Here is a 19,370-nt window from a genome sequence, read left to right on the forward strand (position 1 = left end):
ACTTCATTTTCAGGTTACTATTTTTCCCTATCTGGGGAGGGATTATGAGATTATGTAAATCTGCTTATCAAACTCTCTCTGGTTTTCGCATCTATTTGTGATTCTTTCCTCAGACACTTATTACGACAATGGCTGCCAAGTCACTGTTTTGTGAATTCTGTCATTCCTTCAACATCTTGCTTCTACCATAGAAGGGTATTTGATTTAAGGACTATCTTATCTCTGTGAACTCTTGGATTCTTATTCTGTGGATTATAACCCTTTACTGTTATTTATCTGAATGCTGAATTATCCCATATTTGGCCAGTGGGGAAGGCCTTTTAACCTGGCTTCTGTGTCCTTTTAATCTAACCCCATCATTCTTTTAGCACTTACTTAATTTCTTTATTTTTTAGAGAGATTGCAAGTGGCGGGGGGGGGGGGGGGGGGGGGGGGGGGCGGGAGAGAGAAAATGAATGAGAATCCCAAGCAGGCTCCATTCTCAGTGTGGAGCCAGACACGGGGCTCTAGCCCACAACTTGCAATCGCGACCTGAGCTAATTCACGAGTCAGATGCTCAACTGACTGAGTTACCCAGGTGCCCCAACACTTCATTAATTTCTGGCAGAAGACGTTCCAGGTTCATCTTGTCCTTCCCAACACTAGAATTCATAATTTCTCCAAAGAGCCCTGTTCTTTTGTTGGAGAATGGTATTTAGAAACCAAGATCTCTCCACTAGGTATCATTGGGCCCTCCAATGATAGTAGACAGAAATAGGAAATTTATATATATATAAATTTATATATATATATATATATGGGTATGTTTATGTCTTGATCTTTTTATTTCCCATCTATGCGTATCCAAACAGTGATGTATCATATTGTTGGCTCATTCCACAGAATTCATGATTTATCTAGCATTCTGTCCTTCTATACAGTTGACCTTTGAACAACATAAGGTTAGAACAGCACAGATCGTTATATGCGGGTTATCTTTTTTCTTTTTAATAAGTACAGTATAGTACTATGAAAGTAGTTTCGCCTTATGATTTTTTAAAGAACATTTTCTATAGCTTTATTGTAAGGATGTAGTATATAATACGTATACAGAGTATGTGTTAATCGAATGTGTCATCAGTGAGGTTTCTGGTCAACAGTGGGCTATTAATAGTTAAGTTTCAGGGGAGTCAAAAATTATATGCAGATTGTCACCTGCACAGGATGTGGAGGGGTGTCAGCACCCCTGACCCCCATGTTGCTCAGAGGTCGACTGTATTTGTAGCTCCTTTCCCCAAGAATGAGAAGCTTGACTCCCATTCTCCACAATATATTTGCTCAGTCCCCTAGAATATACCAAAGGGGTTTAAAAATTGGTAACTCCTATCTCTGTAAAAAATAAAAACCTAGTAGTTCAATATTTGTTTATAGTTCCTTTTTGTCTTTAGCCTGAGGATAATATAATCAAAAATCTGTGTTCGAAGTTACCTCTTTTCAGTGTGGTTAAATTATTATTTGAAATATAAGCTAGATTATTTTTTACTCCATTTTAGAGGTCCCCTCCCATTCTTAACCGATTTTGTTTTTGCGGGGGTTGGAGGCTGTTGGTGTGGTTTTGAGTGTATGAAATGTTAACCTAGCTCCTTAAGTCAGAAGTGTATACAGACTGGTACTTGCCCATCATTCCCATGTGTCCCGTCCCCCTCCTTATCCTTTCCACCCACCCTGTGAGTGACCAGTCTCTTTGCTTCTGCTTCCTCCTTCCTGTGTTTCTTTTTACACAGATGAACAGCCCCACATGCATGTTGTTTCCCCTTCTTTCTTGCAAGGAAAAGTAGGATGCTGTGCTACCTTTTCTGTGTCTGTCTGACCTTTGCACCTTGCTTTCTTCAATTAACAGTGTATCAGGGATATCATCCCATGCTGCTCTGTAGAATCTTCCTCTCATTGTATTGTATTGTATTGTATTGTATTGTATTGTATTGTATTGTATTGTATTGAGAGAGAGAGAGAGAGGGAGAGAGAATTTTAAGCAGGCTCCACACGTGGCACAGAGCCTGAGGCGGGCTCCATCTCATGACCATCAGATCATGGCCTGAGCCAAAATCAAGAGTTAGACGCTCAACCAGCTGAGCCACCCAGGAGCCCCTCTTCCTCATTTTTTAAACAGCTGCTTCGTATCCTATCGAGCGGATATACTGTGGTTTTCTCAGCCACTCCTATATATGGGTGTTTAGGCTTCTAGTAGTTTACAGTTACAAATAATACTATAGTGCCTAACCTTATGCAAGTATGTTTTTTATTTTTATTTTTTAACGTTTCTTTATTCTTGAGAGAGAGAGACGAGAGCGCGCGCAAGCCCAAGGGCATGAGTGGGGGAGGTGCAGAGGTGGGGGGAGACACAGAATCTGAAGCAAGCTCCAGGCTCCAAGCTGTCAGCACAGAGCCCAGTGCGGGGCTCCAACTCGTGAACTGCGAGATCATGACCTGAGCTGAATTTGGACACTTAACCAACTGAGCCACTCAGGCGCTCCAGTGTGTTTTTGAATTGTTAGCAGTGTACCTTCTGGGTGTATTTGAAGGTAGTCGTGTGTGTAGTTCTTGCCCCACTATGTTTCCCTCCATAAGGACTGTACTCTCAGATGTTCTCACCACCAGGGTATGTGAGCTTCTTGCCTGTTTGCCCACAGCCTCGCTCACTGAATGTGTTGTAAGGCTTTTCAGTTTTTGCCAGTTTGATAGGTGAGAAAATGTTACTGCAGTGGGGTTTTAATTTGCATTTCTCCCTTCTAAGTGAACTTGAACATTTCATGTGCTTAAGGGCCATTTTTCTATCTTCAGTTTTTGTTATTTGCCAGTGTCTTTTGCCCATCTTCTAACGTGTTTGGTCCCCCCACGCCCCTAGTTTTAAAGAGCTCTTTACAGGGGCGTCTGGGCAGCCCAGTGCGTTGAGCATCCACCTCTTGATTTCCGTTCAGGTCATGATCTCTGTGCTAGCAGCCTGGAGCCTGCTTGGGATTCTCTCTCTCTTCCTCCCTCTCTGCCCCTCCCTCGCTGTCTCTCTCTCTCAAAATAAATATACTTTAAAACAAAACAAAAAAGAGCTCTTTATATAGTAAGAATATTAGCACTTTATCTGTGATATTATGTTGCATATATTCTCCCCCAGTATTTTTAGTTGGTTTTTGACATGACAACACCCATTTCGATATTTTGTATGTAAGAATGGAGCTCCAATAATCTCCACCATTTTTTTAATAAAAAAGACACGAGGCATCTGTGTGTCTTCAGGATAGATGTCTTAACTTCCTTGGTGACACAGAGATGCTTGATGAACACCAAGTGCTGGTCCCTGCAATGCAGCCTGTGCTCCCCAGCCTCTCTGAGACCAGGCTCATGAGAACGTTCTGAAACCTTCTTCCTCTTCCCCCAGAAGAGCCACACGCGTACAGCAGGACCTGCTGTGGGCCTGCTTCCAACAGAAAGGTTAGCCAGGCTCCACTTTCTTTTCCCCTGTCATTCCTCATCCTCCACCCACATCTGGAAAGATAAGAGGCACCTCTCCCCTGACGCTGAGCACAAGAAGCGCTTGTGTCCTGTCCGCACACCTCCTCTGTGCTTTTTGTGTTGCACAGCTTGTGACTTCTCCACCTGCATGGGGCGGATCCAGGCGATCCTTACCCAGCGTGGGGGAGCGGGATTCTCTGGGCACTGAGGAACGGTCTTTGCACCCCAGGCGTGGAAATCTGGGCAGAAATGTCCCTTCCCCGCCTATGAAGCAGAAGCTGCCCACTAAGTATCACTCGTTTCTGTGGTAGCATGTGAGCTGCAGGCGGTGCGCCCAGACCTCACAGCTTTCTGCTTCCTCGGGCACATGATTTGACTTCTTTGGGCTTCTGTTTTGCGCCCCTTGGAAGCAGTGTAATAAAGTGATTAAGAGAATGGTCTCTGGAGTTCGACTCTTGGGTTCAAATTCTCATTCCACCGTTTCCCAGCCCTGTAACATCTGGTGCTCTCTGTGCCTCCGGGCCTGGCCCGTAAGTGAGTTAATACACGAGAAATCTCAGAATAGCTCCTGGCATATGATGAGGGCTTGGTAATTGTTCGCTCTTATCATCATCAACCACAAAAGAAATGCTTCTGGGACACTGTGCAGCTTAACTAAGATAATGTAAAGTGCTCATCATATGTACTCCATAAATTTTAATCCAATGAGTTTAGAAATAGAAGAGAGTTTTTAAATATCTCTTACGTTTCAGGAAGAAAGCTGGCATTTCTGTGCTGTTTTGTGTTGAAGTAACAGCATGAACGGGCTCGCTCTCTGAGTTATTTCTGCCTGGAAAGGGGGTGTCATTGTGTTCTGAGCTCAGCACATCCTCGGCTGCCCAGATCTTACCACACTTACTCTTTCGGCCGAGTTGATGGCTATCTTGACTCTTGTCAAAATTTCTAAATCGTCTCCCAGCTGGTGTCATAGATTCTTTAGTTTGGTTGAAAAGAGGAATCTCTTCCTGTACGTGGATCCGTGCCTGTCAGTCGTCAGGTCTGTGCCGTTGAAAGCGGTTGTGAGTTTGTTATTCATTCAAGTGGCCACCTGACCTTTCATGACAGGCAAATTTGTATCAAGGACCTGCAGCCAAACATTAACGCGGTCACAGACTTCATTAAGTCATCAAAAACATTCTCAGGGCTAAGAGAGTGTTGCCCAGATTGTATGATCTGGCTTTAATTAGCCTCGGAGCATGGACACTACCCAGCTCCTGTTCCTGCACCTAGGAGAAGGGGAGGAGGAGGATAATTAACAACAACAGCAAACATCTAGTGTTATGGCCAGATGCCCAGCACTCTGCTGAGGTTTAAAAGCAGCATCGTGTGTATTCCTCACAGCAGCCCTATGAGCTAAGTGCTTTTGATCCTGCGTTTTACAGATGAGGAAACTGAAGCCCAGAAATACCAAGTAATACGCTAAGCTCACGTGGTAATTCGTGGCGTATTTACACGCCCCTGGCAGGCTAACCGCAGAGTCCGCACCACTGGGCTACACAGATGCCTGAGCAAAGAGGGTGCCGACCAGAGGGTCACGAAGGACAGGATCCTTCATCATCAGTGACCCACCTCGGGAAGGAGACTGCACCTCGTCTGCCTTTCTCATGGAGTCAGCGTAGACATTTCCTCTCCGGTGGAGTAGACCTCATTCCTGTTCCCTCCTTTCGGTTTTTACCCAGTCTTTGTTTTCTGGAAATGTGGCAGGGTCTGCTTAGCAGAGCAGTGGGAAAGGCACTCAAGTGCCGGAGCCAGCTAGTTTTTTTTTTGAGTTTTAAAAAGTGCTTAGGAGTCTTACTTCTCCTTCACTGAAAAAGAAAGGAAAAAAAAAGTTTCCATGTAGTTAATTACTTCTTGCAAGAGAAATACAGGAGCAGTAGGACCATGAAGACCCTTGAGAATGAGAAAACAGGATGTCAGAAGCGCAAGGTCTGAGGCTGTTTCACACATGTGAGGAAATAGCTGCATTTGAGAAATAAGTGAAATCACCAAAAATTTAGTATTAAAAGAAACTACAAATGAGGAAATACATATATAGCAACATCATGTGTGATTAGATCAGACTAGCTAGCCCTAAAATAAGGTCTACATCAATAGAAAAATAAAAATAAAGCCAACATTTAGGCCAGGTTTAGCACCGAGTGCCGGAAGCAGTGGGAAAGATGACTTATCCTGGGAAAGGGGTGGAAGGTGGTTTCCTTAAAATCTGAAAAAACCGTCTGAAGCTGACATCCTTTTATTAAAAGCACCAGTATCGTATGCATGTTTGATCTCCCTCTGCTGCAGTATCTCCTGACCAGCCTCACTGCCTCTCATTGGAGGGACCGGATGGATGCGTCTGTGCACGCAGACTGGGGCTGCCCGGCTCGGGCCTGCCAGCAGCTTATTTCAGAATTCTCTCTCTGCTTCAGGTCTCTGTCCTCGGATGCCCTGATCCAGCGGTGCATGAGATTGCCTATCAATACGGGAAAAACGTGGGAATAGCCTTTCAGGTTGGTCTGCTGCTTTTTAAGAACGTGGCCTGTTGGCACAGCGGGAGGGGCAGCCGCGGTGCGGGATGTGGTGCTCTAGATGCCCCTCTTTCCCTTCCACCAGCTAATAGACGACGTGTTGGACTTCACCTCGTGTTCTGACCGGATGGGCAAACCAACGTCGGCAGATCTGAAGCTTGGGTTAGCCACCGGCCCTGTCCTGTTCGCTTGCCAACAGGTAGGTTTTCCAAACTCCCTTGGACACACTGCTTTGTCTGCTCCAGGCACAGCTGATGGGAAGGTATGGGGTAAGCATTTAGGTAAGCTGATAGGGGAGATATGGGAAAGCATTCAGGTAAGAGACCTGGACCTAGATTTGATCCTGGCCCTGGGGCTGAGATGTTGGGACCAGCCATTTTACTGCTAAGCTTTATCTGTGAATAAAACTTGAAACGGAAGAGATTACAACGTTCCCCTCAGGGTCGTACTGAAGATTAACTGAGAAAATGCTCAGAAGTACCTCGTAAATTAAATGCTGTATGTGTTTAAGGTAGCATTACGATTATTTCCATATATTTTAGGCACTGACAAGGTGAATGGTTTCCGCATCTTGATTATAGGACTGGATTTGGGATGTGCCTCAGAGCCCCTTAAAAAGGCACTGGAAGGGCCTCCCAGCATAAGAAATTCTGCAGTTCTCGAAGTTTAATGAGAATGTTTGCTGCTCTCAGAGGGCCTTGGCCATTGCCTCAAAATGTCAAGAACATTTACAAGGACAACTAGAACCACATAGTTGTTTCTTTCTCCAGATTGAGGGACTGTCAGTTAAGGAAGTAAGTAAAAGCTGCCTTCAAATTCTCCTTCACGTGGATGAAAAAGCTTAGGAAGCTTCAGAGATGCTGCAGGGACTGGCGAGGCAGACATTTATTTCCAGAGCCTGCTCTGGAGGCCGGCCACGTGGCTGTGGCTGGGCCAAGTGTGGTTTGAAGTGAGTGGGACATTGGCTGGCATTTGGACATCTTTTTAATAGATTGTAACTTTGCAGCATATTTAATCCGGTATTTAGCAAAGCAACAAGATGTTCATCACCAATCCATGAAATGAAGAATTATTAGCTCTTTGGTCTAAAATTTTAGTAACTTTTAGTTTTTGAGAGATTTGCCTGTATTCTTTCTCACAATTTACAGAGATAAACTATGTCTTCCATAGAACTCAGGGATTCTGTTTTGACATTATTGAAACCAGTGACCTTGCTTTTGATCAATTTCCCACCCAGGGAAGGAGAGATCATCTTTTGTCCACTGTCTAGCAGAGCCATCACCAGGGTAATTCTCCTTTAGGGGAATCTAGCAGCTGGCGGGGGTGAAGGGGCGGGGTGGACCAGGTGATCTTGGCCAACGCTAGTGGACATCAGTCAACTGAGGAATGAAGGACCCACTCACCCACCCACCCAAAAGGAGATGTTGAAGCCCTTTGTGGAAATAGCAGTCCTCACTACCAGGCTCTGTCCTCTCAGAATTTTGAGGCAGAGGTGAGAAGAGAACGACGTGTTATAGATGGGTTCTTTCTCCTCATGAGACTAACTTGCCAGCCCAAAACTCAATAATATTAATACATGTGCTAAGTTCCGACAGAATTTATAAAATCCTCTTGTATACATTAAAGCATGAGCAAGGAACATTTTCTTTTTTACTATTAACCCACAAAACGGAGGATTCATAAACCATGTAAACGTAAAGGCATGCCTGAGGCCAGAAAGATCAGTCACTGGCTGCTGTCTGTACAGACTCCAAACGTTAGTCTATTCAGACGCTGGTTAGTAAATGTTGAGTCAGGAACAGGAGGAATGGAGGGAATGGAGACTGCCAGCTCAGTGAGGATTCTTTCAGTGAGGCCCTGAGGTTATCAAGATGACTAAGGAACAAGCCTTTTCCTAAAGAAGCTTGTAGTCTACTAAAAAGCTTGGTGTGCCGTACTTTTAGAAATCTTAACACTGACAAATAATTGTCATGAGCCCCAGGACACTAACAGCTGACTCCGCTGAACCTTTTAAGATGATGGATGGAGAGTGGATGCCTCTTCTGATTGTTTCACTATGAACCTATTTCAACAGAAACTAATTAACTTTCTTCTACACAAAGGAGTTGTGAATTGTTCTCCTTTCAGATACACTGGGACAAAGTTGGGGAAAAAATGGATCATTCCTGTATCACCCCAACCTATATGTGGTCAGTAATACATAAGAGATTTAAAAATACTGGTTTAAAAAAGGGGGGCGGGGGCAAGGAAAAGGAATACACAGAAGCTTACCGCGTCCTTAACCACAGTGCTACGGGCGTCTCACTGGGAAATGCAGCGTCACGAGGTACCCATTCACCCTCACCAGACAGTGCTGTTCCCATCTGCCCACAAGGCAGTAGGAAAAGGGAGTTAAAAGGCACATGGCCGCCTAGAAAGGGGAACACAGAGTGAGGCCAAGAGGGAAGTGACTCTGGAAAGAACCTACTTCCTAAGTAGATCAGCTGTTTCTGTCCTGTGGCTTATCGGCAAAAGTTAGTACAAAAAAGCGTTGTCGTTTTAAAAGAAAATACCAGGTTTAGTCTCCACTATAGATTATATCAGCAAAAAAGGGGTTCTTGGCCAGAAATGTGTCAGATATTTATGGGGCTCAAAGTGATTTAGGGTAAAACAAGTTCCAAAATAACAGAAGACTGTGCAGTATCTTCATTTAATGAAAATGCATTGTTTTTGTGGTCTGCAAAGGATTCTTTCATACGTTACCTCTAATCTCACAACTCCTCTTTGTGGTAGGTATTATGCCCATTCTACAAATAAGAAAGTGATGTGCAAACTTGGCCAAAATTAAACATCTGGTAAATGGCACAGCAGACAATTAGACGCCAACTCCTCTCAGACCAGTGTTCCTATCACTACCCAATGTATTACCAGTGCCAGTGCTGATGCTGATGCAAGCTGGCGCCTGCGGAGCTTGTCCGATCCCCAGTGGGGCTTCCCGCAGAGCAGGTAACTGGCGTTCTCTGCACTGGCGATGCTCAACGAAGAGCTTCTGTGTCGGCTTCCATGATTTGTCGTTAACCTAACCCATTTAGTGGACTCGTTGTGAGATGTTTGTAATCTTTTCCACAGGTAGGGGAATTTTGTTTGCCAATTAATTAGCCCTTGCATTTTTCCATTTGCGAACACTGAGTCTCCACCAAGATAAACAACCTTGGGAAGCCATTTTTCCTTTTTAACTTCACACAGCGGGTTGTCTTGTAATTGGAATTTGTTGGACCCAGCAACTTAGTAGAAACTCCCTCTCTCTGGAATTCACTATTTTTGACATCTCCTTAAGGTTTCTTGATAACCTTGGTACAGGGGATTTAAGGAAAGTTTCAGCATTTCTGAGAGGTCCCCATGATGACAAGTGTCCTTCCATGTATACGTGTATACGTATTTTCTGTAAGAACAAAAACATCATGTTGAATCTTTAAAAAGTATAGAAGTTGGATTTTGAGATCTTCAGAAACAAAATGGAAGTGGTTTTTCGTGGTGTGTGTGTGTGTGTGTGTGTGAGAGAGAGAGAGAGAGAGAGAGATTACATTAGTTCTCAAATAAAGCTCTTTTCCTTTCTTCTGTTTCCCTTATTTGATAAGTCACCAGACCTAAATGTCAGCCTCTAGCTGTACTTCCAACTGCTGTCACCATCCCCAGCCCCTGCACCAGCTGCACAGGCTTCTGTTGGTGTTGTGACTAGCTCGTCCCTTAAGAGTTAGACAGGTTTCGTCTGAGCAAGCTCACTACATTTATCGATCACCTTCGTAGTTTGGTTTATGGACATATTTCACGGAATAGGAGTTGTCATACTCTTAAAAGGTTTTCCCCTTAAAACAGCCTGGACAAACAAAAATTTTCTTATTGCTCACTAAATCTGCAAACAGGCAGCTGTGGTTCCTGTTAGGTTTCTCATTTCTCCACCTACACAGTAAGGGGACAGGGCAGTGCCTAGGGAAGAGTTTGGTATTTGCATGTTAAAATTGTACACACTACTTGTTTAAAGGAAGGATGTAGTCACACTCCATGCAAATATTTTCTTCAAACTTTGCTTTCTCGATGTTTTTTATAGTAAAAGGAATCAGAGAAGCCACCCAAGCAGCACATTTTACCATATTTGTTGGTGTTGCAGGAAAAGCTCATATACCATAAACAAGGTAATTTACCAGATGCCCAGGACAATATCATTATCAGCTTTGGGGGCATAGCCTTCCAGAAATCAGTTTTAGAGTGTGGTATTAAGACAAATGCCTATTTAATTTTGCTTTTTACCACTAAAATTGACTGATTTGAGCTTTCCTGATTTTGTTTCGTGTAAAATTTATTCTTTTAAAAGGTCACTAACTAAAACAAATTACTGGTTTTAAGTGCTAACTAGTTGCTGGCCTTTACATTTTCTAAGCATGTGAGCAACCTCTACGTGTTTAGAACTTTGTTCTGACACATACTTGACTCTGAAAGGAACATTCTTAATTCTTCCTCTGTCATCATCCGGTTGAGGTTTTTCTATGTGTGCCCTATTTTTTCTTCTAGGATTACTAATACCGTGGTGGTGGTTACAGGACAACAACTTCAGGCTCACTGCCAGGGAAAAACTGGCAACTGCTGTAAGCACTGATGTGTCCAAAACTAAATATATCTTCCCTCTTATTTCATGGAACCAGAAGCTGTTAGAGCTAATGGATTTTAGCTCCCATAGTTGAACTCCCTCGGGACACTGAGGAGGAGGCCAGGACACACAGGTTGAAGCCCACTCAGCTATGTCGGCACCAGAACTAGAGCTTCCCATCTAGAAAATGCAGTGACTCAGAGCCCTAACTTCCTGATTTTGTTAATGGTGGTAATTCTCCTGAATTATTGCTAAGTAACACAGAATATAGATTTTTATCTTCAATGTATGCATTTTCTTTTTTTCTCTTAGTACCACAGTTTAACTTTGGTCTTCTTTATAATCAACTACAGCAACCTGTCTCTACCTGTCTCCTGTAACTCAGTGGTTCTCAACCTTGGCTGCACATTAAAAACACCTGGCGAACTTTTCAAATCCTGATGCCCAGGACAGACCCCCAGCCAATACAATCACAGTCTTTGGGAGCAGATCCAAGCAGCCATAAACTTCCCACGTGACTCCAGGGCGCAGTCAACGTTGAGCATCCGTTGCTCTGTTCCACTCGAGCTGCTAAGGCAGGGCTCTGCTCAGATCCTTCAGTAGCTTTCAGTGTCACTCAGTTTAGCACTAAAAGCAGAATGCCTAATTCCCAGCCTCATCCTAAGCGAGTGTTTTTCAAAATGTTAGCAGAGACCAGCAAAACCCACATCATCTGGAACCTGTTAGAAATGCGTGCCTGGGTCCCAACCCTATTGAGTGGCAAACTTTGAGGGAGTGGTCCAACAGGCCTCTGATGATTATGGTTCAATCTAAAGTTTGAGGACCAGAAGAGCAGTCAATAAGGAGATGTTAGGGATGTACTTTGTTCCCTCACTCTCTTTTACTCAGTGTTGGGCCCAAGGATAGAATAGAAAGAACCCCAGAATGAACAAACATCAACAGCTGCCTCTCCTGAGCATCAGCCAGTCCCTGAGCTTGGAAATGGGTGTCTCTTTTAGTTCTGCTGCTTTAATTGCTACAATTTACTGGCCCCCCCATCCAACATCATCTAAACATGTAACCACCTTTTTGTTTTTTCCTATTGTTACAAACTTAAGTGGTAGAACATTTGATTCTCACAAGAGCAGTAAATAGATTTTCTTTCTTTATGATTAGTTCCCAGAAATGAATGCTATGATAATGAGACGGTTCAGTTTACCAGGAGATGTGGACAGAGCTCAACAATACGTATTACAGGTAAGATTATTTTACAAAGATTATTTTACAACATGGCAAAGTTCTTTAGCCAAATAATGTAACAAATTTTAGATGCAAAACCAAGTGTGTTCAGTTGTTGATTTGGCAAAAACAGAGGGAGAAACTTGTATAATTCTTTTTCCTTCTAGAAGTCTTTCTGAAGACTAATTGGCGTTGGGTAAGGCTTGGATATTAGGATTTCACTAGTTTGAAACCAGCCTTCCCCAAATCCACTGGTAGCACTGCTGTTTTCCCTGTCGCCCAGCTGTGCCTCCTGGTGTAAGCTCTTGTCTCGGCCACAGCCAGGTTGTCGGGCTCTTGCATTTGCCTACCCAGCATGGTCTCTCCTCGTCCCTCTTACAACTGTGATCAATGGTAACTTAAAAAAAAAAAACAAAAAACCTACACAGGCAGACTGTTTAACCTTCAGGGTCTATGAGCTTATTTCACATCTAGTGCCGCATATCCTCAACTTTTCTGTAGAAGCCAGATCTTTTTACATACTTAGTTTCGATAACTGTATTTTGAGAATGACCTATTTCCAAATTCCAAATCCAGAGTCATTTGGGGCCAACAGATCAATGAATGAGACGGAGCAAGCAATTTTTAGTGAGCCAGTGTGTGGTCTGAGATCTGTGATTAGTGCAGTACTTGAAAGACTTCCAAATAATAACTTTTAAGATTTCCAAAAAGCAAGGCCCCTCTCAAGGATAGATTTCTCTTAATTCTCTAAATTGTTAAGCATCATAATTTGCTACCACCTTTGTGGAGGGTAGTTTGGCAGTACTGCTAAAAAACTTAGTGTGAGAAGGGGCTTTAGCTAATAAAGAAGTCGATGTGCCTGGGAGAGGTTCTGGTGTCAGAATAGTACCACCAACCACTGAAGTGAAAAGTGGGACTGAAGAGGGAAAATGAATTGTTGCTCTTAGCAAAACCATGAAGTTCCAACGAGCCCAAGCAGAAATGCATTTAGAAAAGTACAAGAATGTTCACTTAACAAATTCTCCAAAGACCTCTGAATTCTAACTCCTTTCACCCTGAGCTCCTAGTCCCTATTTCTTCATGAAAGATGGACAAGTAGGACTTACTTGGTAGGATTACTAAATAGTTGAGTAATGCTTGCTGAGACCAAGATGGACAGAAACAGAGAAAAATATCAGTGGGGGGGGGGGGGTTGAAAAATACTGTATCCATAAAACAAGAACAGGATATTAAAAAAAAAAAAAAAAAAAAAAAAACAAGCTCTAAGAAAGTTTGATTGTGAAAAACTCCAAAGAAGGGTTAGAAGGTGAAATTGAGCAGATCTTCAAAAACGTAAACAGCAAGGGAAGAAAATGAGCTTTTAGAGGATCAATGAGGTAACATATTTCAGGAAGAGAAAAAAAAACAAAATCAAAGAAAAGAGTGGCCCCTACAAAAGGAGAAGAGACCAAAACTGGCTCAGTGTATTGCAAAAACACTAGATGATAGAAGGCAGAAAGCAAGGCCTTCCAAATGACAAACTTTTTTTTTAAGGTTATTTTTACTTTTGAGCGAGAGCAAGCATGAGCAGGAGAGGGAGAGGGGATCCCAAACAGGCTCTGCACTGGCAGCACAAAGCCCAACGTGGGGCTCAAACTCACAAACCACAAGATCATGACCTGAACCTAGACTGAGTCAGACACTTGACCAACTGAGCCACTCAGGCACCCTGATGAGGAAACATTTCAAAACAAGAGTTTTATATCCAAACCATCCATTAAATGTGAAGGCGGAAGTCAACACTCAAAAACTATAAAGTTGAGGCGCCTGGGTAGCTCATTCGGGTAAGCGTCCGACTTTGGCTCAGGTCATAATCACAGTTCATGGGTTTGAGCCCTGCATCCAGCTCCATGATGTCCGCGCAGAGCCTGCTTGGGATTCTCTCTCTCTCTCTCTCTCTCTCTCTCTCTCTCTCTCTCTCTTACCCTCCCTCACTCGTGTATTTCCTTTCTTTTTCAAAATAAACTTAAAAAAACTATAAGGTTGACTTTCAGTACCCATTCTCTGAGTTATCTCTGGATGTATTTCAGGAACAACATGGAAACATCAGGAAAGAGAAAGATGCAGGCACTCAAACCAGTGGAATGAACTACAGTTTGATGAAGACAACTGTCTGTTAGAGCTAAGGCAGTCCGTCTAAACAATGAACAGAATGATGAAGGCAGTGGAAAGATTGGGGATCAGGAGTTTTTTCCCAAAGAGGAAGAAAAGGAAGCATTTACATTCATAAGTGGGCTCCTGTACACTAAGGCAGGGCAAACTGAAACGTGTCCTGTTTTGTGTCAGTTGGTAAAGTACAGAAAATCAGAACCTTTCAGACCAATGTTACTAATATTCTATTCTGAATAGGGGCCTTGTGAGCTTGGAACCATGGAGAGGGAGATGAAATTATAGTACGTGACTTGATTCTGCAGTAAATGTATTTTTACATTACAGAAATAGTATTTTATTAGTGTTCAGCTTTTAGAACCAACATAAAAACATGGTTAGAGAGGAGAATGCAAATCTCTATAGTGTAAATGTATAAAGAATAGGAGCACTTGATAGGATAGGATATCCTGGAGATAAAGTGAAAAGTTGATGCTACATGATGACAAAAGTAATTAAGAAAAGATGGCAATAGAATTATCAAAATAAGAGGCCTAGGGTGGGTGGGCTAAATCCTCCTCCTCAGCAGGAAGGCAATAGCTAGTAACTAAAGTTGCTAATTAAGACCTCAAAACCAACAGATGACTGTGCCTTTGGAGGGAGGAAAGTATTGATTTTCATCATAAGGGCTCGGTACTTTTGTTATATATTGTGTTTTAACTTTAGATTCTTTTCACTTAAAAATTGATACTGTATACATGTAGAACTTTTTAAAAACTAATACTTAAAAACTAGGGAAAGGCGATGGCTATTTGAGATGAGTTTGCTGCTTTGTTAGCCTCATTCTGAGAAAAGTGCCTAAAGCAGCTGAACCGAGGAGTTGGAGGACACTTGAAACATAGTTTGGCTGTTGATCAACCTGATCTCAAAAGTACATCTTAATTCTCTACTACAGCAGGGAATTCGGAGCTGATCCAGTGAGTGATGCATCTGTTCTCTTGTTCTGTACCCACCCCCGCAGAGTGACGGTGTGCAACAGACAACCTACCTCGCCCAGCGGTACTGCCACGAAGCAGTGAGAGAGATCAGTAAACTTCGACCGTCCCCTGAAAGAGACGCCCTCATACAGCTTTCAGAAATTGTACTCACGAGGGATAAATGACACCTCTTTCTGTTATTTCTGGCAGCTATTTTACCAGACTGTGCCTAAGGAATTTTGTGAAATATACTTTGCTTCACGTGCAGATAACCAAAAATCATTTAAAGAAAATCATTTCAACCTTATTGATGGGCAATTTTTTTATTGGCAAAGTTTTTCAGAAAACTTTTTAAATGTAATTAAACCATCCGAATCTGTCACTCTAGTCCTGTAAATCCTAATAGAGGTATCTTGATGGTTATATGTGGTATTGTTTACACTGTTAAGATCCACATGTAAAGCCATTACACAAATAAATAATCAATGTTAAAATTCAAATGGTTTATCTTGTTTCACCATAAGAGTCAAGGTCACAAAGTTGTGAAGTCTACATCTCAATCCACATTAGTTAAGATTTTAACAGTATCCAAAATTCATGAGAATGGTTTATTATAAAAGACTGTACATAAAATTTAGACAACAGGTTATATACAAAATTAAGAGAACATTCCACTTGAAAAAATGAAAAAGGTGGCTAGCTGATCACTAGTGATACTGAAATCATGTTTAAAATTAACAAAGGCAAATGCATATACAACAGTCACATTGATTTGGTAGCAATAATGGCCTTTAATTTTCAGAAATAAATGTTTTGCACTAGTCTTACCATTTACTATGCTGTTACAAGTCTGTAACGCCCAGTACATAACTGCAATTTGAAATCCAAACAAAGCCTCAATACACAGAAACCCACACTTGAGTGCTCTACTTTAATATCCTAGGCAATACAGAATTACACACAAGATAAAAAATATCCCGCCAACCTTCCCTTAAATTAAGAGGAGACACACAAAGTGCATGTGTTGCATTTCAGTTATTTCAAAAGACAATATAAATCTGTTGGTCAGGTATAAGATCCCTGTTCACTGATTAATACATGATCCACCGTTTTTTGAATTATTTTCCTTTTAAAACCGTTTTATGTTGCTAGTGCCAGGTAATGGATTAATAGTGCCTATTGAAAAGTCCATTGCACCCACTTCTACAAAAACAATACGTAAAAGAGACTTACAGTTTCCTTTTATTGAACCACTATACAACAGCCCACTGGAAAACAAGGACATAAGAGCAGTCCCTAAGAATTTGACTTAACAGAATGTGCACACTTTGACACATTTTCTTAGCTTTGAAAAAATTACGTTAGAAAAGGAATTCAGTAGATTGACTTGTAAATACCCATCTCAGATTTTAAATCTGCAAAAATCCATCACTGCCGTTGGGACAGGTTGAGATAAGGCTAGTATTTTTTTTTTTCAGTTACTATATTGAGAAAATAGAACCATAATTCTGCAATAAATCAGTATACTTTATTTATTTATTTATTCATTTTAAAAGCAAACCAGTGAAGGAAAGGACAAAAACCTTTGGTTCACTTATTTATGAATGGAAAAAATTTATAATGCAAATTCACTCATTAAAAAACTTAGGTACAAATTACAACATTACAGATAACCCTTTGTTTTGTTTCACATGGAGACCTTAGAGACTCAATTCATTTCAAGAGACCTAAGTACGAGTACTCCAAGTAAATATTACACAAATTGGAAGCATCTTGGATTTTTTAAGTATATTTCAATACATAAATTTGTATGCATGCTTTAAACAAATATATTTCAAGAATGAGAAAGTCTAAACAAAAAGTATGACCAGCACCAGGATTGAAGTTTTCTGATTTTAATATTAGTCTGACATAGCGTTAGTAACCATGCTGCACGGAAACATGTAATGGTACAGTCTGAATCATGATTTGTTAAATATTCTACCCCACACCCCCAGAATACTTAGGCTGGTCATAAAGTTAACTGTGTAAGTACATAAGCATAATCAGGTATGGACAGCCTCCTGTATTAATTGCTGTTTAGCAATACACAAACTGCCTCAAAGACTTATGCTTACAGGTAGACATTCAATTATACCAATAAAACAGCATGTCCTGAAAATATGGGCACGTTTGAAAACATTTTAAGACAATTCTGTTAACCATAATAGTCCCACAGTATGACTGAATAATAAGAACCTACTTTAAAAGCAAAAAATTTAATCAGCATAGTGCATGATTGATTCAACATAGTTCCCAGGGAACAGACCAGTCACTCGATTGCAGACTCCTTCATACCAGCCATCGTCATTCTTCTTTATTACATAAATGATTGCACCCTCCATAAATGATAGCTCATCATCCTTGTCTTTCGTATAATCATATATTGCCACAACTATGGAAAAAAGAGTTGAAATACCATGTAAGTATAAGTGCATCATTTCCAGCATTAACTGAATTTTAAAATGTAATGCCAATTAAATCTATAGTATAGCAAAAACCAACCATTTGTATGAAAATTGTGAATTCTTACATTAATAAATACAGGTAAGTCAGTGGCCAAACAATGTGCCTAAATCACTGGCTTGGTCTTAGGATAAAACTGACAATTTGACTAGCTAGAAATCAATAGTTTCAACCAATCCATCCAGGAAAGATCTTCCTATTTTAGTAATGGATGTTTCATTTGTACAAATATCTACTAAGTGCCAGCCACCGCAAAGCAACATTTCCCCCAAAGTACTGGGCAAAGCTACAGAGTCAATCAGTAAATCAGGTAACAACCCAAGCTATCTAATTTGAAAATACACATCTCCTGGGAGGTAAATCTCATCCTACTCATCCACAGAAAATATACATGTAATTTACGGGGCCAGCCCTAGATTTAAAAAAAAGAAAGAAAAAACAACTTACACATTTTAAAGGTCAACAGGGTTTTTAACTTTTTTTTTTTTTAAGTTTATTTATTTTTCAGAGACTGAGTATGAGCGGGGGTAGAGTGAGAGGAAGACAGAACCTGAAGCTGGCTCCAGGCTCTGAGCTGTCAGCAGAGCCCAATGTGGGGTTCAAACCCACAAACCACGAGATCATGACTTGGGCCGAAGTCAGACGCTTAATCAACTGAGCCACCCAGGTGCCCCAACAGGATGGGGGTTTTGTTGTTGTTGTTGTTTAAGTGGTAAATAGGTGAGAAAAGACCCATTAATTAAGACTTAGAGAACTGTAGGGGCGCCTGGGTGGCTCACTCAGTTAAGCGGCCGACTTCAGCTCAGGTCACAATCTCGCGGTCTATGGGTTCGAGTCCCACATGGGGCTCTGTGCTGATGCCCAGAGCCTGGAGCCTGCTTCAGATTCTGTGTCTCCCTCTCTCTCTGCCCCTCCCCCACTTGCACTCTCTCAAAAATGAATAAACGTTAAAAAATAAAAAAAAATTTAAAAAAGACTTTGAGAACTGTTTGCAATTCTGTGGTATTTGATTATTTTAAGTTCAAATATTCATTTCCTTTTTAACAGTACTATGGAAAGGACAGTCACCAAAAAAATCACAAGTTTTCCAAACAACTGGTTTATGAATTTTACTGTTCCTTCATTCTGCCTTTATAGCCTGATAGTTCTGAAGTTACATGCAATTTTCTAGTGTATGTGAAATGGTATGTCATATTTTCATTGATTACCTCATGTTATCTTTTTCTTAAAACAGTTCTTAAGATACTTAAGATATTCTGGAACTCACTTTTCCCCTAAGAAAGATAGCTTCTCCTCATAATTATTCTGAATTAGTGAATTATAATAAAGAACAGACCTGAAGCACTGATCCATAGCACCATTTACTAAATTAAAACAGGCAACCTTTTTTTTCCCTTTACAAAACTGTATTAAGTAAACTCAACAAGTCCATTTGTCTCCATTTTAATCCTGCAGCAGATCAGTACTGTGATTACAAGCTCACCAACCTATCCAACATACAGAATAAACTATTATCCTGGTATTGTTTTTGGCTAAATAACCACTCAAGAAAATGAGTGACTACCAGAAAACCATTAGTAAGGAAAACACTGTAATATTTTAAATAGCCAACATAATACTTACTAATGTGTCAATTATTTATTATTTATTAGCATTGGTAACACTAATTTCTCTGTACTGAGAGTAAAAATGGGTTAGTTTGTGTAGTGTAGATGACTTGAACTGATCGTGACAAAAGCCTCATATCCTCAAAGTTATTCAGAATTTTTAGTTCCACTTAGAAAAACAGCTGGTAAGAGTACTGAATCAAATTAATTGTTTCTATTTTCCAAGTCCTTTTGTAAATCAATCCTGATCACAGCCAACCTCCCCTCCTTCCAATGCATA

The 19,370-nt window shown here is 41.2% G+C and overlaps 2 protein-coding genes across 25 annotated transcripts in view; one reads left to right on the plus strand and one right to left on the minus strand.

The window, feature by feature from the left end:
• Window positions 1–15,478, plus strand: part of PDSS1 (decaprenyl diphosphate synthase subunit 1) — a 42,390-nt gene extending 26,912 nt beyond the window's left edge. For 3 of the 8 annotated variants that reach the window (XM_023256462.2, XM_045061035.1, XM_019834092.3), the window contains 4 exons: window positions 5,934–6,014; window positions 6,118–6,231; window positions 11,812–11,892; window positions 15,023–15,478. In XM_023256462.2, the coding sequence (XP_023112230.1) occupies window positions 5,934–6,014; window positions 6,118–6,231; window positions 11,812–11,892; window positions 15,023–15,163 (417 nt within the window). In that variant the 3' untranslated portion in view covers window positions 15,164–15,478. Of the gene's footprint in view, window positions 1–5,933; window positions 6,015–6,117; window positions 6,232–8,804; window positions 9,018–10,580; window positions 10,655–11,811; window positions 11,893–13,943 lie in introns of those variants that run through there. The other 5 variants (XR_006600367.1, XR_002743687.2, XR_006600368.1 and 2 more) reach the window with 5 other exon arrangements.
• The window catches only part of ABI1 (abl interactor 1), a 146,096-nt gene continuing 142,011 nt past the window's right edge, over window positions 15,286–19,370 (minus strand). For all 17 annotated transcript variants that reach the window (XM_045061034.1, XM_019834089.2, XM_011283641.3 and 14 more), the window contains one exon: window positions 15,286–17,412. In XM_045061034.1, the coding sequence (XP_044916969.1) occupies window positions 17,237–17,412 (176 nt within the window). In that variant the 3' untranslated portion in view covers window positions 15,286–17,236. The remainder of the gene's footprint in view (window positions 17,413–19,370) is intronic.

The sequence above is a fragment of the Felis catus genome, chromosome B4 (assembly GCF_018350175.1).
Source record: "Felis catus isolate Fca126 chromosome B4, F.catus_Fca126_mat1.0, whole genome shotgun sequence".
NCBI lineage: Eukaryota > Metazoa > Chordata > Mammalia > Carnivora > Felidae > Felis > Felis catus.